The sequence below is a fragment of the Lutra lutra genome, chromosome 3 (assembly GCF_902655055.1).
Source record: "Lutra lutra chromosome 3, mLutLut1.2, whole genome shotgun sequence".
Lineage (NCBI taxonomy): Eukaryota > Metazoa > Chordata > Mammalia > Carnivora > Mustelidae > Lutra > Lutra lutra.
Window position 1 is genome coordinate 32,437,064 of NC_062280.1, and position 26,670 is coordinate 32,463,733.

At 44.4% G+C, this 26,670-nt stretch overlaps 1 protein-coding gene across 5 annotated transcripts in view; it reads left to right on the forward strand.

Moving 5' to 3' along the window:
• Positions 1 to 26,670, forward strand: part of SGPP2 (sphingosine-1-phosphate phosphatase 2) — a 109,021-nt gene that overhangs the window by 66,868 nt on the left and 15,483 nt on the right. Inside the window, exons 1-3 of one of the 5 annotated variants that reach the window (XM_047722663.1) lie at positions 126 to 179; positions 12,169 to 12,348; positions 14,917 to 15,006. In XM_047722663.1, coding sequence (XP_047578619.1) covers positions 12,175 to 12,348; positions 14,917 to 15,006 — 264 coding nt within the window. In that variant the 5' untranslated portion in view covers positions 126 to 179; positions 12,169 to 12,174. Of the gene's footprint in view, positions 1 to 125; positions 180 to 272; positions 354 to 3,917; positions 4,044 to 4,741; positions 4,925 to 12,168; positions 12,349 to 14,916; positions 15,007 to 26,670 lie in introns of those variants that run through there. The other 4 variants (XM_047722666.1, XM_047722665.1, XM_047722667.1 and 1 more) reach the window with 4 other exon arrangements.

The window sequence follows — 26,670 nt, forward strand, 5'->3', positions numbered from 1 at the left end:
GGAGTAATGATCATGGACATTACATGACAGCATGCCAGAAGGGCCATTATGATCCTCACCCATGATCATCACAGAACCATCACGATCCATGAGCAGTGGTAGCATGGACCATGGTCTTGAGCTCCTCTACATTGCCAAGGTCATCATGGATAACCTTGGCCAGGAGGGTCGAGCACTTGGTCTATAGATGGTATTGCTGACAGTCTTCAAGCAGTTGTCCTTGTCACGGTTGTCTCCCTTTCAGAACATTGTGACATCAACACAGGGGTTCAGGATGATAATCCTTTGTCTTCACCTTTCAAGTGAGCACCAGCCTTGCATAAGATGGTAAAGATAGCAGTGGGCTCTATGAGGTATTCAGCACATCAGCCCATTTGATGTTGGTGGGATCTTGCTTCTGGAAAATGGGGATGGAATTCCTGCTGTCAGCTTCCCATTCTCAGCCTTGATGTTTCCTTGCACCTGCTAAGGGTAGAATCACTTACTAACATGTAGTCCATGTTATCAAGGTCAAGGAAAGGAATCACTAATGGCCACAATGGCCACTTTGGAAGCGGGCTGGTGACAAGGCACCCAATACAGGCAAATCCCCTTAATCCAGCTTTTACCATCATGACAAGGATGTGGCCAGCACCGCGTAACAAGGTGAAGCTTCTGGAGCACCTGGATGGCTCAGTAGGTTGAGAGGCTGACTCTTGATTAGGCTCAGGTCAAGATCTCAGGGTCCTGGGATTGAGCCCTGTGTCAGGGTCCATGCTTGGGGGCAGGGAGTAGGGGAGAGTCTGCTTGAGGATTTTTCTCCCTCTCCCTCACTTCTGTTCATGCTCGCTCACTCTCTCTCTCTCTCTCTCAAATAAATAAATCTAAAAAAAAAAAAAAAGTGAAGCTTCTATTGAGTGAGGAAGAGCTGAGAGTTATGTGAGTTTTAAACATGAAAAAGGAAGTAATACATTTTAGGCCAAGTCCAGGTAGCAAGGTGGAGTACAAAGGGCTGTGATTTGTCCAAATCTATTTGGTTCCTGAGTTCCAGATGGCAAGTGACATGAGGTTTGATAGCAAGAAATTTATCCAAATGTTTACCTCCGTCTCTTCAGCTTCAGATTTCAGGAAACAAGAATTTGGATAGTGATGGATATGTGCATATTTACTGCTTGTTTGCTTGCTCGTATGCTGCATGCGTTTAGGACCTAGGTTTGTTGCAGGTGCCAGGGAGGTGGGAGGCTCGGTCCGTTCAGTGTCCGACTCTTGATTTTGGCTCAGGTCATGATCTCGGGATCATGGGATCGAGCCCTGCATCCATCTGGCCCCACACTCAGTGGGGAGTCTGCTTGTCCCTCTCCCTCTGGTCCTCCCCCTGCTTGCACACATGCTCTCTCTCTCTCTCTTTCTCGTTCTCAATTAAATAAATAAAAGCTTTAAAAAAAAGCATAGCCTAATCTAGAGGTAATCATATGAAAATGAGGGGTGATTGGCAACCTCATAATTATGTAACTGTGATTCCCGGAGTGCCTAGTACATCAGAAGGGGAGTTGTTTTTTTTTTTTTAAATATGTATATCTGAGTTCTACTTATGTTATAAAATATAACCAACAATCAGGTTGATTTCACAAATGTTTTATTAGAAATGAGTAAGCCACTCTGAAGACCAGTATTATTTAATAACATGAGACGTCCATGGATGCAGCAAAATCTAGAATAGAAGGTGGTGTGTAACTGACTGTCGTTTGGAAAATGCTAATGAGAGTTTGACCTGGGGGGGACCCCAAACCCAGCTGGATAGGAGGGCCACAGAAAGGGTCACAACAGAGGTCCAGACACATTCCAGTTAAAACAATGCCAACTCAATCATGAAAATACTAAGAAGCTAGTCGTTCAGGCTGTCCTTGCCCCACAGAGACCAAGGATGATGCTTGGCTGATTGGTAAAGCTGATCGCCAAAGAATTCTTTTAGGCTCTTAGTTTTGATTGCTTGGGGTGATTTTCCTGAATTTGTTGGGTTTCCACCCTGTGGGAAAGTCCCGTTGCAGGTTTTACTGTGTTTGATGCAGGCAAGAGCAGGAAGAGTCTGGGCTTAGTCGTCAGTCAGCCACAACTGAAGGTGGAGTTTCCTTCCAGCTTAAATTCTGAGAATTTTTTTTCTTCTTCTTTTGCCATAGCCTAGGCTGGCTTGCTGGGTTACACGCACAGCATTTTAGCGCATGCTTGAAGATGCAAGTAGTTTGTGGTTTTAATCAGATGAGAAAGTTGAACATGGTGAGTGACTAACATCTATTGCATTTTTTCTTTCAGGGGTCTATAAAAATAAAGGCTTTGATCTTTCAACATTATTTTGCAGTTTGTTTTTCTGTAGTCAGCAGGGCCGACAATGAAAATACTTAAAAATGTGAGGGAGGAGTCTCATGAAAAGGAATTTTCTTTGCAATGGTTGCATTATTATCTGAGGGGAATTTTTATTTTGTATTTTTATTTGTATGAAAAACTCAAATAGTGCACAAGGTAGCCACCCCAGACCTCAGTTCTACCCCCGCCCGTGATTCTGCCATACAGTTTCCCACACGCCTACATGCATTTATATGTAAACACATTTTTAAAAAATACAAGTGGGATCAATATATACTCTTGCAGACTCTGGCTTTTTTTCACTTAACTGTCTATTTCATAATGCTTTTTGAACTGTGGCATAATTTATTTAACCAGTGGTCTGTCATGGATATTGTTTCCAAGTTTTTGTGATTGGCTGGTTGAAGGAGGGTGGGTTTATGCATGATTTTAGCTTTTGTATGTGCTCTATAATTATTAGGACTGAAGACACCCGTTCCATCAGTGGGTGCCATTTTGGAGGTGACGTCTCTCCAGTAGTGAGTAAAGGATACTGTGGTCCCAGCCTTCTGCTGGATGGTTCATTGGTGGAATGGTACAGCTATGAATTTGGTAATTTTCTTATCAGCAGTGACATCTTAATCTCTTAGTCCCAGGGTAGTCAAGTGACCTCTATTGTGTGCTACATGCGTGTAACGGGTTAGGATCATGGAATTTGGGCTCCTAAAGAAAGATATCTGTTTGAATATATTAATCGTCAAATGCTTGATGGTGGAATATGGTGAGAAGACCATAGGATTTGGAATCAGAAAACAAAATTCAAGTCCATCTCCACTACATGGATTATGTTATCTTTAGTGAGATGTTCACCGTCTCAGTTTCCCCATCTATAAAGTAGGAATGATAAGAATATTAAAATAAATAAGGTCTCTGAAAACGCACTCTAAAAAAAAAACCACTGTACAAATATTATGTTGTTACTGAACCCAGCTCCTTCTTAATAATGAAAAGGAGACTCATTTGGTTGTAAGTAATTTTCCTAAAGGTGCTCATATGTCTATGACTTAATTACTAATCTTTGTGCCTTTAATATGTCTTCAAAAAGTTCAGAAGCAGATCTGAGCCTGAAAAAAAATGGAGCATTAGGAAGAACCAGCAAATGTTGTAACTTAATTATTTTATTTTTCTCACCTGTCATTTGTGCTTTAGTTATTATATCTCCATTTCCAAGGGACCTTGAATATGTAAAGACCAGTTTTCTGTCAGTCTTCAGTGATTTATGGTATTTGCTCTGTAATTTCTTTGTTTTGGTGCTTCAGGCATGGAATGAAATCTTATTAGTTTGAAATTACAGTTGCTTCTCTTAGTACTCACCACCCCACCCCACCCCCACTACACACACACACACACACACACACACACACACACACACCACACTGGAAATGGGCTTATAAAATAAAGCCATGCCACAAGTACAAGAAGACATTCACTAGCTGAAAACAACTCATGCTGGCTGGTAGGCAGTGGCTTCTAGAATGTTCTGAAATAACCATAACAAAGAGCTGTTTAAAGCTGCCACAGAGACCCCCACCCCCACCCCCATCCCCACATCTTCCAGGGAGAAGGAAGGACAGTACCTAGGGTCAACAAGAACACAGCCCAGTGCGGCCAGTCTCTTGTAAAAAGCGTTGATCTGGAAAGCCTCCGCAGCTAAATGCTTTAAAGTGAGTCCCCTACTCCTACTTTGGAGTAGGTGGGTTTTCAGCAGCCTTCTGTGTGGCTTTGGTAGTCACCCCCTGGCTGCCCTGCAGTACCCGGTTTGGGCGGGGCTCCTGAAGCAGAGAATATTAGTAATCCCCCTAGGGCTTCTCTGGAATCAGTACTGGAAGGCGTTGTCAGTAACACTTTACAGAAAAGGACCTCAAGGACACAAAGAAGAGGTGTTTTGAGGACCCATTTTGATGTCTAGTTTCTCTCTCTTTTCAAAATGTGATGAAATTCACATATCATGATATCCACCTTTTTAAGGAATGTAATTCAGTGGTTTCTAGTGTTTTCATGAAGTTGTGCAACCCTTACCTCGATCTACTTTCAGAACAGTTTCATCTTCCCTAAAAGAAGCCTCCTATCCCCATTCTCCTCCCCTCTAGCCCCAGACAGCCACTGATCTAATTTGTCTCTATGGACTTGCCTATGCTGAACATTTCACATACATGGAATAATACAGTATTTGTCCTTTTCTCATCTGGCTGCTTTCACTTAGCATAATCTTTTCAAGGTTCATCCACATTATAGACTGTTTCTGTACTTCATTGCTTTTTATGAACACATAATATCCCATTGTAAGGATATACCCCATTTTGTTTCTCCATTCATCAGTGGATGGATGTTTGGGTTGTTTGTTTAAATTTCGTGGCTATTGTGAAGGAGGATGATAAGACCATTCATGGGCAAGTCTCTATGAGGACATAGGTTTTCATTTCTCTTGGGTACGTAACTAGAAGTGGAATGATTGGGTGTCTGGTCTTTCTTCATCCAAATCATCAGATCAGTAATGAGAAGCAGAGGAATGAGCGTAATTTGGTTGTACTAAGAAACAAGATGGGTATGTATGGCCAGAGAAACTGTGGTCCTTGGATTACATGTTAGTGTTCTCTAGTTTCCAGCAGTTAAAGAATGATATAACTCAATTCCTGACTTCTTAAAAATAAATCCGTGGATAGGTGAGCTATAAATCCCAGTGACTCACGATGTTTCTGTCCCATGAGACCTAAGGAACACAGTTTTTGTTATTGTAATTTTATGTTACTGTGAGCTATGGGTATAGGAGGAAGGAGGAAAGATGTTAAAGTTTATCAAAGTGTGCTTGTGGATGGAGGATGGTTGGGGGAACATAAGAATTTAGCTTTTATTATAACAACAGTGGAACTTTTACACCATGGGGATGAGGATGCTTTGAGAGGAGGAGAACAAATGGGGGAGCTGGTAATCTCATTGTATAAAAAAGAATGATTAACTGCCTTACTAGTAATAATGTTCTTGCAAGAATCCTCTATTTTAGAAACTATCTGAGTTTTATTTATACTAGTGTGAAGAGTAAAGTCTTGTTAATGTGAGATGTGTTAGACACAGTGGAGTTGTCAGTGGAATTGTAATAACACGAAAGGACAACCACACCACACAAAGAGAGCATGCACTGTTTTCTCTGAGTGCCCCAGATGAGCCCATATATTAAGATTAGACCCCAAGCTGCAAGTCCTTCCATGCAGGTAAGACATATTTTGTGTTGACAGAACTGGTTTCCTAGAAAAAGCCTTTTGTCTGCTTGGGATCAACAGTAGCCTATCCAGAAAACTAGATTTTATCCCCCCACCTATACATTTCCTTTCTCTTGTAATCAGGGCAGAAGTATTAAAAAAAAAAAAAAAGACTAATTCCTTGTCACCAAATGCCACAGGGCCCCAGCACCGTACAGGGGACCCAGACAGCTTGCTAAGGCGTTAATGATCTATAATTACTTCCTGCCTTGCTGTGTCTCATGGATTTTTCCTTCACATATAGGCCTTTGGGGCCTCAGCCCAAAGGAACATGATGGATGATGAAACTTAATTTGGTCCCTTTAGGTAGGAGGACCCTTCAACAATACAGAGTGAAGCCTTCCATTTAGGGCAAGCCATGTCAAGTTAATCATTATACTCTTGAACTGCAAACTAAATGGAGAAATAGTTCTCTTCTGCCATAGTACTCTTTTTTTTTTTTTTTAAGATTTATTTATTGTAGAGAGCATGCGGTCAGGGCTGGGGGCGCCAAGGGGCAGGAAGAGAAGGAGAGGGAGAAAGAATCCTGGAGCAGAGTCCCCTTTGGCCGGGGAGCCCCTCAGGGCTCCATCCCAAGTAACTGAGATCATTACCTAGGCCAAAAATCAAGAGCTAGCTGCCCAACTGACTGAGCCATCCAGGCACCCCTGCCATAGTGTTCTTTTTAATCGATTTGATTTTTTAGAGCACTTTAGGCTCATAGCAAAATTGAATGAAACATATAGAGAGTTGTCATATAGTCCTTGCCCTCAGCCAAGCACAGCCTCCCCCATTATGATCATCCCCCCGCCCCTGACCAGTACATTTGTTAGAATTGAGGAGCTTACACTGACACGTGATATTCCTGCAAAGTCCATAGTCTACAATTCTCTGTTGATGTTGAACATTCCGTGGGTTTGGACAAATGTCTAATGACTTGCATGCACCATTACAGTACCATACAGAGTAGTCTTATTGCCCTAAAAATCCCCTGGGCTCTCCCTAGTCCTCTTTCCTCCCCTCCAGTATCTGCTAACCCCTGATCTTTCTACTCCTCCACAGTTTGGCCTTTTCCAGAATATCATATAGATGGAATCCTATAGTATGTCGCCTTTTCAGATTTTTTTTTTCACTTAGTAGTATGGACTTAAGGTTCTTTCATGTCTTCTCATGGCTTGAAAACTCGCTTCTTTTAGCTCTAGTATTCCTTGGTCTGGATATACCACAGTTTGTTTATCCTTTCACCTACTGAAGGACATCTTGGTCGCATCTAACTTTCGGCACTTATACATAAAGCTGCTATGAACACTCATGTGCAGGGTTTTGTGTGGACATAAGTTTTCAGTTCATCTGGATTAAATACCAAGGAGCGTGGTTGCTGAATCTTACGGTAAGAGGTTGTTTCGTTTTGTCAGAAGCCCCCAAACTGTTCTCCAAAGTGGCTCTGCCATTTTGCACTCCCGTTGGCAAAGAATGAGCATTCCTGTTGCTTCCCCTCACCAGCCTTTAGCATTGTCGGTGTTTTAGATTTGGGCTGTACTGGTAGGTGTGTAATGATATTTCATTGATTTATTTTGTAATTCCCTAATGACATGATGCTTATATCTGCGGTAATGTTTTTAATATATTGGACTTTTTGATTCTGTCAGACCCAGCAGAGTTTTTTTTCTTTTTTCTCTTTCCTTCTTTTTCTTTCTTTCTTTCTTTCTTTTTTTTTTTTAAGCAGGACAATGTTGTTTTATTGAAGTAAATGAAATGCAAGGAAGCTAAGCATACTTCCTGCTCATGTTTTGACTAATAGACTCCCTGAGAACAAAGATCTGGTCTATCTTGTTCTTCATGGTGATCCCCAGTCCAGCACAGTGCCTGGTCACTCATACACTATTTGCTGAATATAGTGGATTAAATGGTAGTCTTCAAAAAGATACGTTTGCATTCTAGTGTATGGGACCTGTGAATGCTATCTTTTTTAGAAAAAGAGTAGTGGGAGAGGTAATTCAGTTAAGGATCTTGAGATGAGGAGATTATCTTGGATATGTGAGTGGCCTTCAATACAATGGTAAGTGCCCTTATGAGAAAAAGGCAGAGGGACAGCTGAGATGGACAGAAGAGCAGTAGACAGAAGGAAGAGGAAGAGGCAATGTGATCACAGGGGGTGTGGCCACCAGAAACTGGAAGAGACAAAGAAAGGACTCTACCCTAGAACCCCAGGGAGTGTGGCCCTGCTGACACCTTGATTATAGACATCTGGTCTCCAAGGTCTAGCCAACCACTAATCTCTCTTCTGTCTCACTGGATCTGCCTATTCTGGATATTTCTGGATATAAATGGAATCATTTGTATGTAGTCTTTTGTGTCTGTCTTCCTAAACTGAGCATAGTATTAACTCCTTTTATACCCTAAATGTATTGTAGTTGCTTTCCTTAAGTGAGATTCATAGAAAATATGACTTACTTGCATAATTCCTAAAAATCTGCCTTGTCATAAGAAGGTGGTTTTTAAAATAAGCAAATTCTAGGCCTGTCCACATAGGGTAGTAGGATCCTTGAACCTATAAACAGGGTCCCTGCGTGTCAGTTATGGTGGCGTGGACACAGGCATGTGGCATTAGAGTCTCAAATGTAATAAACAGCATTTCCAGTGGTGACCCGATTTCTCCAAATGGTGAGCAATTCTAGATACAGTTCCAAATAAATCGAGCTTCAGTCTTTCTTCCATTTACTTGGTTTTTATGTTCTCAGAACCTTCAGTGCATGTTCAAACCTTGCAAGAAAACATTTGGTGTTGACTTGTAACAGAGACTTAGGCCCTCCATTCAGAGGATTACAGATAGGTGTTCACCTACAGGAATGGTGGAGTCCTCAAGAGTCACGTTAGAAACAAAAAACGATGTTCTAGAATGGTACCATCTTGTGCATTGAATGGCAGACTGCGACCCGAACTTCTCTCTTCATGCTGGCGGTGCCCACCATCTTCGAGCTAACCGAGAGTGTCTCCAGGGAAACCATATGTTCCTTGTGGGGACCAGTGGTTTAGCTGTTCTGAACTTAAAGACTTCCACATACACGATCACCTCTGGCCTCCTAGTCCATTGATTTCTGAGGATTTTTCCCCTCCCTCTTATTTAAATAATTTCTACTTGCCATTCTTCCAAGACTTATAAACCTATTCAACATTCTTCCAGTTTAAAACAAAAATTTCTGGGGCACCTGGGTGGCTCAGTGGGTTAAAGCCTCTGCCTTCGGCTCAGGTCATGATCCCAGGGTCCTGGGATCGAGCCCCGCATCGGACTCTCTGTTCAGCAGGGAGCCTGCTTCCTCCTCTCTCTCTCTGCCTGCCTCTCTGCCTACTTATGATCTCTGTCTGTCAAATAAAATAAATAAAAAAAAAAAATCTTTAAAAAATAAATAAATAAAAATAAATAAAAAATTAAAAAAAAATTTCTTTTAATCTGTCTGCTGCCCCACTTTTGCTGACCTTGAACCCACCTTCATCTCTCACCTGGATTTTGCAATATGCTCTTACCTGGTCTCCTTCCATCTAGTCTTGATGTCTTTGCCCCCACTCTGTCCATGGCCCCAGAGGACAAATTAGGTCTGCCTACACCTCTTCCCCAAACCTCCAAGTGGACCGAAGCTCCAGATGGCCTTCCAGACAGTGTCTCACAGCCAGGCCCACCCCACAAACACCTCTTCATTCTTGAGAAAACTTTCGAAATGTTGACATGTTGAAACTCAGTGCTCAATGGGATGGTATTAGGAAGTGGGGCCTTTGGGAGGTGTTTTGGTCATGAGGGTGTAGCCCTTACAAATAGGGTTAGTGCCCTTTTAAAAAGAACTCCAGAGATCTCCCTCACTCCTTCTGCCACATGAGTACCCAGCGAGAAGATGCCTGGCTGTGAGCCAGGAAGCAGGCTCCACCAGACCCCATATTTGCTGGTGTCTTGATCTTGGACTTTTCTCTCTTCCAGAATGTAAGAACTAAATTTCCATTATTTATAAGGCACCAGTCTATGTTTGGTTGTTATGGCAACCCAAGCTAAGACAGCCACATTTTAAGATGTGATTGACATACAGTAAATTGCATGTCTTCAACAGCTTTATCAAGGTATAATGCACACACCATACAGTTCACCCATTGAAAATTGTCCAATTCCAGGGTGCCTGGGTGGCTCAGTCGGTTATAAACGTCTCCCTTCGGCTCACATCAGGATCCCAGGGTCCTGGGATCGAGCCCCACGTCAGACTCCCTGTTCAGCAGAGAGCCTGCTTCTCCTTCTCACTCTCCCTCTGTGCTCTCTCTCTCAAATAAACAAATGAAAGTCTTTAACAAAAAAAAAAGAAAAAGAAAAAGAACAAAAGAACATGAAAATGTCCAATTCCATAATTCTTAGTGTGTTCACAAACATGACACATTTTAAAATGTCTGAGTCGGAATATTTGACATACCCCTGGAATCATCACAATTATTAAAAAATATATCCATCATCCTAAAAGTATCCTCATGCCCGTTTGTGATTTCTTTCCTCCTTTCCTGGTAACCATAGGTCTGTTTTCTGTGCCATAAGGTTAAACCACTTTCAAGAATTTTATAAAAACAATTATATAGTATATGCTTCTTTTTTCTTTGTTTTTGTTTTGGTTTCTTCATTCTGCTTCTGCAGATATACATATCCAGAGAATTTGTTAGATAATTTTTTTCAAAGCATATTTGCATTATGATGAGGTCTTCTGCTTATGCGATGGTTTCTTCCCCTCAAGATGGGAACTTAACACAGGGCTGGGCACATCATCACTTTACTCTAGTGAATACAAAGACAGAGACAGTACTTCTCAAGCCATGAGTGGTCCTCCTTTCCTATGACTTGAAAAATATAGCCCTATTTTCTGTTTAAAGAGAGCTGTCATTACGGTAATTGTTACTTGAAATTTATTGATCAGATACGATGTGATGCTGTGGTAATATTGTTGAAAGGAAATGAACAATTGTCCTAATTCTTAAAAGCATCCTTCAAACACAGAAGGCGAAATAGAAGTGAAGTCAGAGGGATTTGTGAACATCAAGGAAATTTAAAACTGTGTCTGAAGACCTCCCTGGCTGTCTTCACCTAATGATTCTAAGGGTCCCTGTCTGAGGATTTTAAGAATTTTTGAGCAAACCAGAGTTATGATGCCTGCAGTGTTTTATTTCAGCCGGTGAGTAGGGAAGGGGCAGTGTTGAGAAATCCATCTCAAGCAGCTTCTGAGACATTCCTGGTCGTCAGTGATAGCTGTGAGTTTTTCAACTCCACACATCATTGTCAGTCTGATGTGGTTTTTACAGGTTCACAGGAGGGAGGCGGAAACATAAAAGAGTGAGTTGGTTTCCAGGACAGTAGTTCCTGGTAATAAGGGGATGGTAAAGAGGTTGGATTTCAAAGTCCGATTAGAAATCACAGCTATGGAATTCAGTGATTGTCACTGAGGCTTTAAAGCCTGTGGATCAGGCCTGCTGTGCACAGACGGTGGCTCTTGGTTTCTTAACCTGAGCAAAATGACAGCAGAGCACAAAACAGCAGTAGTGCCTTCTGGGGGTTGTGTGTATGCTGGACTAATGCTCCGAATTAAATGAGTTAAAAGAAAGGACCAGAATGTGGAAACCCCAAAGCACTCTGGCTGGCTAATTAAAGTTATTTTGAAATAGTCCTTCATCGTGGGTTTTGTTCCAAAGCGAGGTAACTCCATCCATCATGAGCTAAATAAAGCCCTCGTAAAATCAATAGGGTCGCCGAAAGATGATGGGAAGGTTTATGATTAAAGTCCATGACAAAGGGGCCTGGGCAAGGACGCAGGGTCAAACAGGGCTCCTCAAATTCTCGTACACCCATGAACCATCTGGGAATCTTGTGACCAGGGGTTCTAATTCAGTCTGTCCAGGAGGCTGGGGACTGAGATTCTTCCTTTGAAACCAGCACCCAGGTGGCGCACACACTGCTGGTCCTCAGACCACACTTGGAGCTGCAAAGGCAGATGTGAGGAAATGAGTGCTCTTCCCTCCTTATCACTGATCCTGAAATCATCCTGTAAAGTTCCCTGACAAAATGAGTCTGTGGTTATACTCCTGTTCCTCTCTGAAGGGCAGAGAAGCTAAATTCTGATTTCTATCTTGTGCTTTAAGAAAAAGAAAGGGGGGCAGTCTTTTCGTTCATGCCATCATGAAAAATCATTTGAAAAAAACTGTAGCGTGAGTTTTCTGTATTGTAGGGTTGAAAATACTCATGCCGTGTATTTTACTGATGCCTCTGATGACTGAAAGAAATTAAATTTTATCCAGTATGTTACCTACCTGCATCAGGAATTCACAACTTTTTAAAGCCGATGCTCTGTGAGAACAGTCGCTTTTCTGGTTAAAACTTAAAAATGAAGGCTGTCTGATTTGAAAACTGTCCTGGGTTTTGAGGTATTGCCATGGTACCGTCAGCCACAGATTTTGCAGCAAAACTTCCTGGTTTCTTCACGCACTCTGAGGGTCTCACTTGTTTGGTTGGACTCACCCCGGTCCTTTGGTTTTTCAGCTGGTGATGTACATCGGCCAGGTGGCCAAGGACATCTTGAAGTGGCCCCGCCCCCTCTCCCCTCCGGTGGTGAAGCTGGAGAAGAGGGTGATTGACGAGTACGGAATGCCGTCTACCCACGCCATGGCAGCCACCGTCATCTCCTTCACCCTCCTCCTCTCCACTATGGACAGATACCAGGTGAGGCCGCCTGACTCCTCTCCCGCCCCACCCCCATGTAACCTCATCCATGCAGCGAGGCAGCAAAGAGAGGTTTTGCCTCAGAATTTTCCTTTTTGAGGGACTTTGAGGCTTACGAAATGAAGACTATGGGGGATCGAAATGTATTGAGCCATCAGTGACAATTTCTTCATAGAGAAAGTGACATATGGCTTAGCTAAGCCTCACAGTGAAAGTGATACCCCGGTGACAACACCTCCACAATGTGACAACATGGACAGTCCTGGGAACTGGTATGGAGTCTCCCCAGAATTGCATCGTCACTCTGAGCTGCCCAACTAGACAGCACACGATCTGTTCTCTCCTCTTCTGATCGCAGCAGACATGAGGAGCTGTCGATCCTCGTAAATAATCCTCCCGGGCTGAGATGATTCCCCAGATAAATCCTCCTGCTAGATTCCCCAGGGCCTGGGGCAGGAAAGAGTCTGTGGCCCAGATTGGCTCCCAAGGATGCCTCTGCCCCTGGTTGGGGCTCAACCACTAGAAACAATGGCTCCGTGTTTTCTAGAGGACTCTCTTACAGCAGATTGATAAATGTTGCAAATAGAAGAATTTTACTTAATTAATATCTGCTTAGATGCCAGTTACAGTCAGACCTTTTAAAAGTTGCATTCGCACAGCCCTGAGGTTTTGTTTCACTTGTCTGACAAATTTTGCTCCAAGTGTGTTTCATTTCGTGTTACCCTTTACTCTCTGAACAATTTAGATTTCAACCTAGCTGTCTTGTATGTAAATGACAGTAGTGTTTCACCTCATCCCTTTACCCTCGAAACACAGGGATATTCTGTGCTCCAGGTGGTGCAGAACTAGGGGACAAGGACAAGATTAGGGTTGGGTCCTGGCTCTCCCTCTGTAGTCTTATGCCTGCTCACCTAGTCAGGGGGATGGGGGGGTCAGACCTCAGTTTCCTGGATGGGAATGGGACAAGTCTAAGGAATATGCCCAACTAGGTATAATCTTCTGTCATAACTCACTTACATGTCATGCAAGGATTAGAGATGTCTGAGATCTCCGCACTGAGTTCAGTTAATGCAGACTTCTGAGCTATGTCATACAGGGTATCTGCCCCAGAAGGACATGGGGGGCCCAGGGCAGGTCCCCTTGGGCTGCTCTCAGCATCCAGAGAGGCCTCATGCAGGGAAAAAAGCCCCAAGTAGCAGCCGACTGCAAGAACACAGCAACAACAACGTTTACAGACTTATTTCAAAGCCGCCTGGTCCTTCTCAAAAAACTCTTTTCAGCTCATATGATGCAGCAGTTTTCAGCCTGAGTTGTTATGGATGTCTCTCCTATTCAATTTTTAATGATAAATATATTTAGCTTTTTGGGTTATTTGCTGTAAACAGCCCTAAATATGGTTTATTTATATGACTGTGTGTTCAGGCAAATGCCCCAACTCTAATTTCTGAATGCATTCACTCATTCATTTTTAACACTTTTTCTTAAATTCTGAGACCCAGTTAACGATAAATGTTAAGAGAAGACCTACGACCATGTGTGATTGTTCTTCCATCTTGCATCAGAAAGAATGTGCTGGCTTGGATTCAGAAGAGGTGGCTTCTGGTTCTGACTCTTCTCCTCTACGGGCTGTGTGACCTTGGGCAGGTCATTTGATCTCTCTGGGGCCAGCTGCTGCTTTGAGGATCAAATGGGATGATGGATAGAAAGCATCTTTGTGCTTAAGTTTAACAGTAACTGTCAAGGTTAAGGGTTTCCTCGGTTGTGGATTGGAACTAATAATAGAACCCACTTCATAGGGTTGTGTGAAGAAGGGAGGAGCGCAGGGCTCTAAAGTGCTTCCTGTAATGCAGACAGCTCTCTGTCACCTTTATTCTCTTCACCATGGGACAGCACAGGACAACAAGCATGGGACAACATGGGACAGTGTTCAAGCTTGAAGCACCTGGGTTACATCTCTGTGTCTTCGTTTATAAGCAGGATATCCCTATAGGACTCAGCAGTAGCCCGATTCCTCTGGCTGCTGTTGTTACCCACCAGCAAACGTTGAGTTATAGTAGAGTCTGGCTTTCTGCCTCAGCATCTGTATGGAAAGGTGCCCGTTCTTAGCCTGGGCTGGCCTCCCTTGGGAAGCTTTATCCCCCTAGCCCTCGATGGGGAAGCTGTCGGTTGCACTTCCGGATGATGGGACTGTCCCTCTACCTTGCCCCTTGCTCCATACTGTACCCTTCATGCATGTTATGCTAAGAATAGGCTGAAATAAAGAATGATTTACTTCAGGAAAACTGTCAGCACTGTGTCTGTGGTCATGAGGCCTAACACCAAGTCCTAACCGTATCTGATTTGTAGGTTTATATGGTGAGAAGCTTCCTCCCAGAGCCGTGGCTGTGGACGTCTTCCCCTTCTCTTTGCTCTCTTTCCCACTTTTCAAGTGGTTTGAGACCCTGAGACTGCTGGTCTAGGGAAACTGAGGTTGAGACTAGCAGTCACTGGGTGGGAATCCTTTCCTCCCACAGCATCAAACTGTGCGAGCATGATCTCATGGCCTTGCTTTCCCTTCTCCCCCCACAGTATCCCTTTGCTCTGGGACTGCTGATGGCTGTGGTGTTTTCCACCTTGGTGTGTCTCAGCAGACTCTACACCGGGATGCACACGGTGCTGGTAAGTCCTGCCATCAGGCCTTCGGGTGACTGTCCCTATGACACTGTGGCCCCTGTTTCAGTGTGTTCTTCATGCTGTATTACTTCTGAAGCTGTTTGTGTGTGTCATTATATTTCCCTTCAGGCCAGTGAGGTAAATCATTATTATTTTGTGGCCTAATTATAATAATGAATCATTAAGATGATATCAAGGAAGCTGAGCTGGCCTAGACCCTCATGACTTGGAAGATCGGCTAGAATGGCAACAGCGACCCAGTCATTTAGGTTCACGTGGGTTTACTGATGATGCAGAAACAGTGCAGGAAAAACACCAGGGTCAAGGAGGCAGGTGGGTGGATCAGGTTCCCCACTTAGGCCTCACAGAATCAAGCCTGGATTTTTAAAGATCTCAGCTGACCTTCAGGGAAGGAGTCCTGTTGAGTCAGAAGAGCCCAGAATCATGCACTTGCTTCCTTCTGTACTGTTCTAGGCCAGAGGTGGTGGTGGGCACAGAGAGACCTGCCTGCACATAAAGGTTCAGCTACCTGTTTACCGTACTCTGATTTCCAGGGCTGCTCTGGTTAGCGCGGTTAACATTACCTCAGAGCTCAACTTCCTGGTGTATCAGCCAGCTGCCGTGATGTTCCAGTGCACAAGGTTGCCTGTGATCTACCACAGGGCAGTACTCCTCATCATAACTGGCCTGAGAAACATCTCTAAAGAGGCACGGGCCCTTGCTAATTGTGTTACTCTCCATACGAAAGCTGAAAAACTGTGTTAGCAAAAGACCTGGGAGGGAAAAGCCACCCTCTTCTCTCTCCTCCTGGTGTTGGTGGTCCCAAGAAGGGCGGCGGGGAGGCCTGGAAGGGCAGAAGCAGCAGAGGTGAACACAGGCAGCGTGAGAGCTCATCGAAATGAGCAGAGGCAGAGGCCTGGGAGGAAGTAAGCCCAGAGGAAACAAGCTTATGGCTGCACAAGACTCGAGACATCTTGCTTCCCTCATGAAAACGCACAGCCTAACTCAAGGAAAAGCAAGGAGGAGCCGGGAGCCAGTAGAGTCAGGGCTGGGAAGGTGAGGGAAGTGAGACATGAAATGGAAGGTGTGCCAGATAGCTCCGTGACCGAGGTAAGCAATTTTAATGTACTTTAAAAAATCAAAATGAACAGGAAAAGTTTCTATGATAAACAAAACATCTGGGGCACCTGAGTGGCTCCGTCGGTTAAAATGGCTGCCTTCCGCTCAGGTCATGATCCCAGGGTCGTGGGATCGAGCCCCACGTCAGGCTCCCTGCTCATCAGGGAATTTGCTTCTCCCTCTGCCTCCTGTTCTGCTTGCTTGCACTCTCTCTCTCTTCCTCTGTTAAATAAATAAATAAAATCTTTAAAAAAGAAAAATCCACATTTCCAATGAAGACCAGCTCCGCCCCCAAATTCACTGCTTCTCTTGCCCCATCCTCACCGTGGCCTGACCAGATCTGGAAGACACTGCAGAAGCAGCTAGTGGCCTCCTCCTTCTCCTCGTCTCCCTCCCAAGCCGCGTCCTTGCTGTCCGGGTCCCGTCACGTGGCGCATCTGGCTTCTGAGCCCACAGGGGAACAGAGAGGAGAGCATTCTCGATTTGCCACACTCCTGCTTCGCATTAGAAAGAGGTTCTCTCCAAATACGTCCGCAGACTTAAAAATGGAACCAGGCAGAAGTCTCGCGGGTGCTCTGGCATTTCTTTTATCTGGGGCTACTTTTTAAATTTCCATAGGCTGTAATAAAAAAAAAAAAGATCGTGAGAATTCAGGCCGACATGAAAAGTGGTGTAAACACACGGACGTGGGGCTGCAGACGTGAGTAGAAAGCACAGAAAACCCACCTCAAGGAAAAACACAGCATCATGTCCAGTTTTTCTTTTTCAAGTGGGTTACGGGGCTAGAGAAGCCGGCATTTGTGGGGAAGATTACTTAAGCATCTCATTCAGCTGCAAGGAATGGGCACAGCTGCTCCTTTCAGAACATTTGTCCCAGAAGAAACTGGAGCGAGGCTGCAGCAACCCACACCCCCACCTCGGGCCCCCACCACCCCCTGGGACTCCTTCCACATGGGCATCTTTATTTTATAAAGGTCTGAGACCCTGACTTTGGACCAGGCCTGAGTGGGGCTAGATGCGTGGCCGAGGGTTTAATGGCACATCATTTCTAGTAGCAGAAGGGGGGCAGTTGACTTTGATAGTGGGATCCGGTTGAACAAGGGATTGGAAGTCTTCTTCCTTCAACAGCAACTCAATCATTTCCTGTGGGGTACCCGGGTGGGAGCTCAGTCACTGAGATGTGGAGGTAAACGAAACCTGCCTCGCGCTTCTGGGCGTCTGAGCGTGGATGCTGACAGATGTGGGAGCTGCTGATTGTGGGAGCAGCTGCATCAGGCCGACGAAGGTGGCATGCCTCTCACCCAGACCCCTTGCGGTCGCCAGGGACTGCCACGCGCTAATGGTCCTCAACCCTGACTGCGTATCCCACATCCCATGGAAAGCTTTTTAAAAATATCCCTAGGGGCATCTGGACACCCACGTTCATACCAGCAGCATTATTCACAGTAGCTGAGGAGTGGAAATGACACACACACACACACATACACACACGCCTATGTGGTAAGCATTGGTATTTGTTCAGAACTCAGGAGATTTCAGCGCGCAGCCAGGGTGGAGAGCCGTGATGAGACTATTTATCCTTTAGGACTGGCTACGAGCCTGCGCCTGAACCAAACTGAAGCAGGAAGGTGAAAAGCAGGTGGAGACAGATGCCATGTAGACACCCACCACGTCCGTAGTGTGAGCTCCTCTAATCTCGCACAGCTGGGACAGGACAGTCACAGCGGGGACATCATGCCCTCCCGAGGGGCTGCCTGCTTTATGTAAATAGTTGCCCATGAAGCGGAAGCAGTTCAAGGAGAACAGAAATTTACTTAGCTCCCCCTTCAGGAAATTACGCCTTGTCAGAGGTGAGTGGTTTGCTCTCTGATGTCAAGGCTTTGGGGACAGGCCCCAGTTGACTCCTGGACAGGCCCCAACGAAGTCCAAAGAGGCAGGGAACCCACACGCGGTGTCACTGTCCTGCCAAACTGGCTCTGGAGGCCCCTCAGAGAAGGGTGTCTCCATCCACCAAGATGCCTCAGCAAGAAAGCTGGGCACTGCCCCAGCTCCTCCCTCCCCACGCCCTGCAGCCAGGCAGTCACCAAGCTGAATTAGTTCTGACTCTTAAAAATGCCTTAGAGCTATTCTCACACCACCGCCAGGATGTTCGGAGTGTCTCCTTCCCCTGCTGGATGGGAAAGATGACCCAGGAAGCGCTAACTGTGGGTGGCAGCCATCTGGGGATTCTAGGTGGACTGACCTGTGAGAGAAGTCAGTCCTCTTCCTGGCAAAACACGGAAATAAAACATGGAGGCCCTGATGACATCCTTGAGCTGCTGATACACCACGCCTGGGGCTACTGCCTCGAGGCTTGTTGTTCAAGGTAAAAAGTTCGTTATTGATCAAGCTGATTTTTATTGAAGTCTTATGTTTCCCATGGTGACAAATATCCTAATCAATAATTTACAGAAACAATTTTTTGTGTGTAAAATTTCATGTTCTCTTGGTTTGAAGACAAAACCAGTTGTAGCCAGCTGAAGCGCAGGGGGTAGGGGGAGGAAGAGAGACAGGGTAGAATGCCTTGGACTGGGGCAGCTCCTGGAGCTCACTGTGGATGGGGCTGAGTGACTAAAGCTCTGAAGGAGCCGAACCACAGTGTCTCTGAGAATGCCTTCCTGTCCCTCTGGAGCACCACTGCTCAAAGAACCCCCCAACCTCTCAAATCCAAACCTTATTTCCAGAGGTGAAACCTTGATTGCCCTGCATGCTACCCTTGGGCCAGTAAGGCTCATGGAGAGAAACAGTTTCCAGAGCAGAAACAAGACCCCATAAGTCACCCCTTTGGCCACAAAGGCAGTGCCCCAGGAACAAGGACTAGAAAGACAACTCAGTAAGTTCACTCCTGAGAATTCCCAAACCCAAGAGGTAACTGTCTGCACGGATCAGGACTCCTGGAGTACACAAATAATAGACACCAGCTCAAACTCACTTAAGCTTAAAGGAAAGTGTATTCGCTTTTAGATACACACTGTAGGAAGGGCAGAAGTGCAGGTCGCCATTGGGAGAACTGGACTTGAGGTCTAGATCTTTGCTAGAAGTCTCCCCCCGCCCACTCTTCCTTAAGCTTCTCTGTACGTCTCTGCACATGATGGGTCCATGCTCCTGGGCTGCCTTCTCTCTGCGGCTAGACCCAAGGAGCTCTGGGCTTCAATTCTTTGTTTTATTCCTGAAAGGATTATAGTAGGGAGAATTTCAAGAAAATCTCTGATGGACAGCCTGGACAGTGAACCCATTTGCTGCACCAAAAGCTATGTGAGGGGCCTAGGATGGTGCTTTGGTCCCGCTGGGGCAGGAGCCAGCCTGTGGGGGCAGGGGCCACGATGGGCAGTGACGGTTAGGTATGGGATTAGGTTTGGCCTGTGGGAGGGGCCGTTCTCCAAAATGAAATGGGACTGTTGCCCAAGGAAGAGAGCAGACAAAGCCCCCCACTGGTATCCTTTCTACATTGACTTTATTGCATTTTCCTGCTCTTTCAAGGACTCAAAAACTGACATTATGGTTGTTTATGTGGGGAAAGGATTAGAGCAAGTCAAGAAGGTTTCATGCTCAGTTTTCAGTGCCTGAAATAAGTCAACTTGTACAGAATTTATTTTAAATCTTTCTTTTTTAAGATTTTATTTATTTGTCAGAGAGAGAGAGAGAGTGCACAAGCAGGCAGAGAGGCAGGCAGAGGCAGAGAGAGAAGCAGGCTCCTGGCCGAGCAAGGAGCCCAATGCGGAACTCGATCCCAGGACCCTGGGATCATGACCTAAGCCGAAAGCAGCAGCTTAACTGACTGAGCCATCCAGGCATCCCTGATTTTAAATCTCTTGACTGATAAGGCAATTATCCCCAATATGCTAACACTAAAATTAGCCAGAATTATTGTTGTTGTTAGATTAGTGAATGGTTGTCCCATTATTTTGAACTTGAATTAGCTGAAATGCTGTTCTATTTTATTGTCCCTAAATTGTTTGATCTGTCGATAATTATATAGATATTGGGTTTTATTGGCTTACTCATTTATTTTGTTCCCCTAACTATGGCTTTAGTTTTGGTTGCAGTTGGAGAACGTTGAAAAGGCTTCTCAAATATTAAATTATCTGCAGCCCATACAAAACTGTGTTCTGGCTTTGGACTAAAGCAGTCCTGGTGTATTTGTTTTTGTTTTTTCCCAAGCTCTTTGAAACTACTTTAAAAACAAACAAACAAATAAAAAACCCCTTACTCCAAACTCCCTTTTTTAATATGGAAAAGAAAGCTAATTATAGTATGAACTATAACCAACCAAGCCTTACTTTCTGTTGTAGGATAAGTCAGTTACTGAGATAAAAAGGGGATTTGGTTGTGTTTCTGAGCATCCCCTCACTATGCACATTGGCCATTCTTTACCTTGGAGAGACTTATTTTTTTTTTTTTAAAGATTTTATTTATTTATTTGTCAGAGAGAGAGAGGGAGAGAGAGCGAGCTCAGGCAGACAGAGTGGCAGGCAGAGGCAGAGGGAGAAGCAGGCTCCCTGCTGAGCAAGGAGCCCGATGTGGGACTCGATCCCAGGACGCTGGGATCATGACCTGAGCCGAAGGCAGCTGCTTAACCAACTGAGCCACCCAGGCGTCCCTGGAGAGACTTATTTTTATACTTTTATTAAATAGAGAATTATTTCTGGTTTCCTACTAAGGACTCGGGGTAGAACATTCAACCTCTGTTGTTTTTAAAGCTGTTGTTGCGTTGTTGTTTTTGTTGTTGTTGTTCGGGGTAGAACATTCAACCTCTGTTGTTTTTAAAGCTGTTGTTGTGTTGTTGTTGTTGTTGTTTTTTAAGATGAAATAAATCATTATTTGTTAACCACTGTAGAAGCCCCGACAGCCATTCCTTAGGATGATATAAAGGGAAACTGATGACCCATATATGCTTCTGCGTTAATCAAACTGAAGGTAGGGCATTTCCAGCAAGAGCTGCTTGCGATATGTATTCCTAAAAATAAACGTAGGTAAATTAATTTTTCATCAGCTTTCTCCATGCTTACCAAAAAGCCACAGCTGCGGCTCAGTTTTCTGTCTGTTCTGTGAGTGTGAGGTGAGTGGGCTAGGCGGGAGTGCTCCGAATCCAGGAGGGGAACAGAACTGACAGTTGCATGTAGCCCACAGAAGACAGGCAAAGACAGAAGGTGGTCCATGCGCTAGAGTCGTGCAGAGCCCAGAGGTCCCTGTGGGCTGTGAGCAAAAACGTAAAGCGCTGAAGCAGGCAGGCATGGACTAGAATGGGGCCAGCTGGCCTCGGACCAGAAGCCAGGTCCATCCTTCCTGCTGCAGAAGAAACTGGTTGGCCTCAGAAGCTTGGTTCCAGTGTTGTAGGTTGTCAGACCTGAGGGCATGTGACAATTAACTGACAATTAGCCTGACTCTCTGAGACTAATGGCTGGACAGCCAAGCCAAGTGGACATGGCCGGCAGCTATGGAGATGGTCCATTGAAGTAGAGTGGGCCAGGCAAGGTGGCCATGGGGAAAGGTCATTTACCCCAGTGACAGCATCCCAAAAGTGTCCTTCCATCCCAGGTTGCTAAAAAGGGAGCTTGGGTAAATGTTTCAAGTCTAGATTGTGTTGAGAATGCTTTCAATTGTGCCAAAGAAATACAAACAACCCCATCCAGGGACGGAGCCCAGCGCTGAGATCTAGGACTACACGGGTACACTTGTGCTTTATGTTGAGTTCCAGTTGCTCGTAACGTAAGAGCAAGAGATTGGATTAAACCTTCCACAGAAGCCCAGTCTCCTCCTGTTTCTTTTATTAGGTACTTGTCTTTGTGATGATACAGTGGTACTTGCCTTTGTGATGATACAGTGTGTTACAGTTTCATTGAAGGGTGAAGTGTTTTTATAAGCTTATAATTGAATGCCTCTCTTAACAGAAAACCCACAGTCTTCAAAATCCGTGCGATCAGCTTTTGTAAAATGAGTCAGACCTTCCCATTTATTTACATGATTTTTTTTAAGATTTCATTTATTATTCATTTGAGAGAGAGAGAGAGCACGAGCAGGTAGAGGGAGACAGAGAAGGAGAGGGCAAAACAGACTCCCTGCTAAGCAGGGAACCTGATGGAGGGCTCCATCCCAGGACCCTAAGATCATGACCTCAGCTGAAGGTGGATGCTTAACTGACTGAGCCACCCAGGTGTCTCTATTTACAAGATTTTTGAAAGATATTCTTTGGCCCCTTGGTTAAAATATATATATATATTCCATAATGCTCACTGCTGCTGTGACATTCCAGAAAATGTTGACATGCACATGCGGATGCACTTTATTCTCCTTGCAACTTTCTACATCGTTACTGGTTTGTCCTACCAGTGGAACAAAGGGAAGGAGAGGGAGAATGATCTGCTGTGATCCTCAGCTAACCCCCTGAAACCTGAGAATGGAGCCTATTTCTAAATCCAATCATAAAAAAAATTCTATTTAGTTCAGTAAACTATTCACCTTCAGATGACCAATGTACCCCTTAGAAAAGAAGAATCCTACACATTTATTATCAGTAGTTCAGAGCTGCAGGGGCAGAAGCAAATCCAGGGTGCTCAAGTTGAGGTGACGTGGTCTCAACCAGGAAGCCTCTTCTACTCATCACACTGTCTCAAAAACCGGAAAGATTAGAAAACATTAATGAATATTTATGAAGGCTTAAAATAGAAAAAGTCATGATGTGAAATGTAACAATCCACAAAGGAAAGTTAAAAGAGCTGACTGCATACACTAAAGTTCTGTATATTAAAAAAAAAAAAAAAAAGTCATCATTAAGGGATGCCTGGGTGGCTCAGTCAGTTAAGCATCTGCCTTGAGCTCAGGTCATGATCCCAGGGTCCTGGAATCAAGTACCATATTGGGCTCCCTGCTCAGCAGGAGCCTGCTTCTCCCTCTACCTACCTCTCCCCCTACTCGTGCACGCTGTCTTTGACAAATCAATAAAATCTTAAAAAAGAAATTCATCATTAAAAACACAAATGTAGTAAATGATAGACAAACAATTATTATGAGGACTCAAGAACAGGCAATCACAAGAACAGGCAATTCCTGAAAGAAAAAAAGTAAAAAGTCCAATAAGCATAAGGAATCAATCTCACCTGTATTTATAGGGATGTAATAGAAGTCATGAAGGACAGGTGAAAGTGAGATGTCATTTTAAAATTTTTGCTTGTGAGATTGGTGAAAAATAAAATCAGTGATGATAAGGAGTTAAGTAATAGGATATTCTCATAAGGGGACCTTTTGATCTAATATGTATCAAAAGCAGTAAAAGGTACAATGCATAACTTTTCCAGGTACTTATCCTAAAGAATCATTGAACATGTTGGGGGTAGTGTTCTTTAAAAATAGTGCAGGGGCGCCTGGGTGGCTCAGTAGGTTAGGCCTCTGCCTTCAGCTCAGGTCATGATCCCAGGGTCCTGGGATAGAGCCTCGCATCGGGCTCTCTGCTCAGTGGGGAGCCTGCTTTCCCTCCTCTCTCTCTGCCTGCCTCTCTGCCTACTTGTGATCTCTGTCTCTCAAGTAAATAAACAAATAATCTTCAAAAAAAAATAGTGCAGCATTGGGGCACCTGGGTGGCTCAGTCAATTAAGCGTCTGCCTTCAGCTCAGATCATGATTTCAGGGTCCTGGGATCAAGTCCCACCTCAGGCTCCTTGCTCGGCGGGAAGTCTGCTTATTCCTCTCCCCAACCCCTGCTCATGCTTTCTCTTGCTATTGCTCTCTCAAATAAATAAATAAAATCTTTAAAAAAATTTTTTTAAAAATAAAGATATTTCAGCATGAAAATTAATTTGAATGTGCAGCAGTAAGGAATTGCTCAATTAAACTACCCATTAAGACCTGGGACATCCAATTATTTAACATTATATAATTATGTATTTATTGATAAAGCAGTTATTCATAATCTCTGTGAACTGGAAACAACCCAGATAGATACCCTCATCCGGTGAATGGATAAGCAAACCAGGATACCTCCATAGGATGGATTATACTCAGCGGTAACGCAGAACAAACTCTTAGCGGTTGGTTCTCATGTGAATTATGTTCACTGAGAGATTGTATATTGTATATGACATCTGGAAAAGGCAAAACTGTAGTGAGGGACAAAAGATCAGTGGTTGCTGGGAGTTGGGGGTGTAGGAGAGCTTCTCTGGAAAGGAGTGGTGTGAAGGAGTTCACACCTGGTGGATGACGCCATTGTTCTGTGTCCTTATGTGTGTGGTGGTTCTCTTAGCTGTTGCGTGGGTCCGACCTCCGAACTACGAACTCGAAAAGGTGAATTTTAGTAGATGTAAATTTAAAAATTATATTATACTCTGAAATATGAAAGAAGGGCAGACTAGGGAGAGAAGGGGAGAAATATAGAGGAATAAAAGCCGAAGAGGCTCCAAATTTTTTTTTTTTTTTGAAGATTTTATTTATTTGACAGAGAGAGAAACAGTAAAAGAGGGAACACAAGCAGGGGGAGTGGGAGAGGGAGAAGCAGACTCCACTGAGCAGGGAGCCCTACATGGGGCTCTATCCCAGGACCCTAGAAGCATGACCTGAGCCAAAGTCAGATGCTTAATGACTGAGCTCTGAGACTCCAATTTTTTTTAATTAACATATAATGTATTATTTGCCCCAGGGGTACAGGTCTGTGAATCGCCAGGTTTACATACTTCACAGCGCTCACCAAAGCACATACCCTCCCCAATGTCCATAACCCCACTACCCTCTCCCTGACCCCCTCCGCCTGACAACCCTCAGTTTGTTTTTGTGAGATTAAGAGTCTCTTATGGTTTGTCTCTCTCCTGATCCCATCTTGTTTTATTTTTTTCCTTCCCTACCCCCAAACCCCCTACTTTGCCTCTCAACTTCCTCATATCAGGGAGATCATATGATAATTGTCTTTCTCTGATTGACTTATTTTGCTCAGCAAAATACCTTCTAGTTTTATCCACATCATTTCAAATGGCAAGGTTGAGACTCCAATTTTTTTTTAAAAAAAGTTCTAGAACACAGAAATCTGTTAATATGTATCAAGTGAAAAAAACAGAGTACTCTTCACTGTTGCTTTTTGCAGAGTTCTTTGGAACAGGTGTCCCATGAGATTCTCTGGTAAGAATAAAAAAAAATCCCAGAAGCAGTTTGTGAGTCTACCGAGGTTCTTAAACATTTAAAGTCAAAGAAACCAATCTAACATGGCTCACCCACCCAAGGCTCTATCCCATTTTATACAGTTAAGGAAATTCTTTTTCTTTATTTTCCAGAGAGAGTGGGAAAGCACAAGCAGGGAGAGCGGCAGGCAGAGGGAGAAGCAGACTCCCCTCCGAGAAAGGAGCCCGATATGGGACTCGATCCCTCATGACCTGGGTGGAAGGCAGACACTTAACCAACTGAGCCACCAGGTGCACTAATGGTGAAGGAAATTCTAAGTGTTTACTTTAAGATGCATTCTAGGTCTCTCTCTGGCCAACTCTCAATTATTTCTGTGGAAATTTCTGATCTCAAATTGAGTGTGATTTGTTTGTGCTACTTTGTACGTTCCTGGACTGCCTCCGTCCTGACATCTATTGATGGGCACTTGGTAACTGCTAATTAAACAGTAAAATTTTATTGAAAACAAGCACAACCTAAAACTCTATATTGGAGTGAAAAATATAGAATCAACTCTAGATATTTAGCAAAGGGAATTTAAACAGGGGAATGTGGTGCTCACAGAACATGGGAAGGGCTCGATGGGCAGAGAGAGCCCATAGCTGCTGCTGCCCCCAGAAGCCAAAGGGCTGCTGGTGACGACGCCACTGCCCCCGTCATGAGCCCCACGTCTCACAGATTCACCAACTACATGAACAGATGCTAGGCTGAGTCCCACCACTGTAACTATGCCCAGAGATGCTTCTAGAAACTAGGAGCCGGAATCGTTAGACCAGCCGCTTCAATTCATGTTGCCGGGACTTCACCAGGTTACAGAAGCAGCAGAGGAATGTGGCTTCCCCGTGAGTGCACTGGCTGGGTGACCTGACTTTCAGAGGAGCTGTGGGGACGGCACCTTTACCTTCTCCACGTCCCCAGTTCAGCAGGAGGTGGGAATGACCCAGGAGACCAGCTGACCATTTCCATCGGGCTTCGCGATCCTTGTTCCCACTGTCATCTAGTTTCTATTAAGCAGATTCTGAAAAACGCTGCTTCATGGTAATTTCCAAGAAGTGCACCTTCTAGGGAAACCTATGTTTTGCCAACAGAAAAGGCAGGAATGTGAATTTCCCGACCTTTCTTTCTCTTAACTCATCTACAAATGTTTCTATTTCGTAGATTTAAGGACACCTGAGAAATTTTCATCCGAAGTGTCTTAGGTCAGTGTGCATTTGGATGTGTAAAGATCACTTTATTAGCCGTTAAGATACAGGCATGTGGTTGGCTGTGTTCATCCTTTCGACCATTAGGCTCTTGAGGCTAAGAATCTTACTTTCCTCACCGTTGCATTCCTGGCAATTCCCACCAGCGCCTGCCAGCAGGCAGTAAGTGC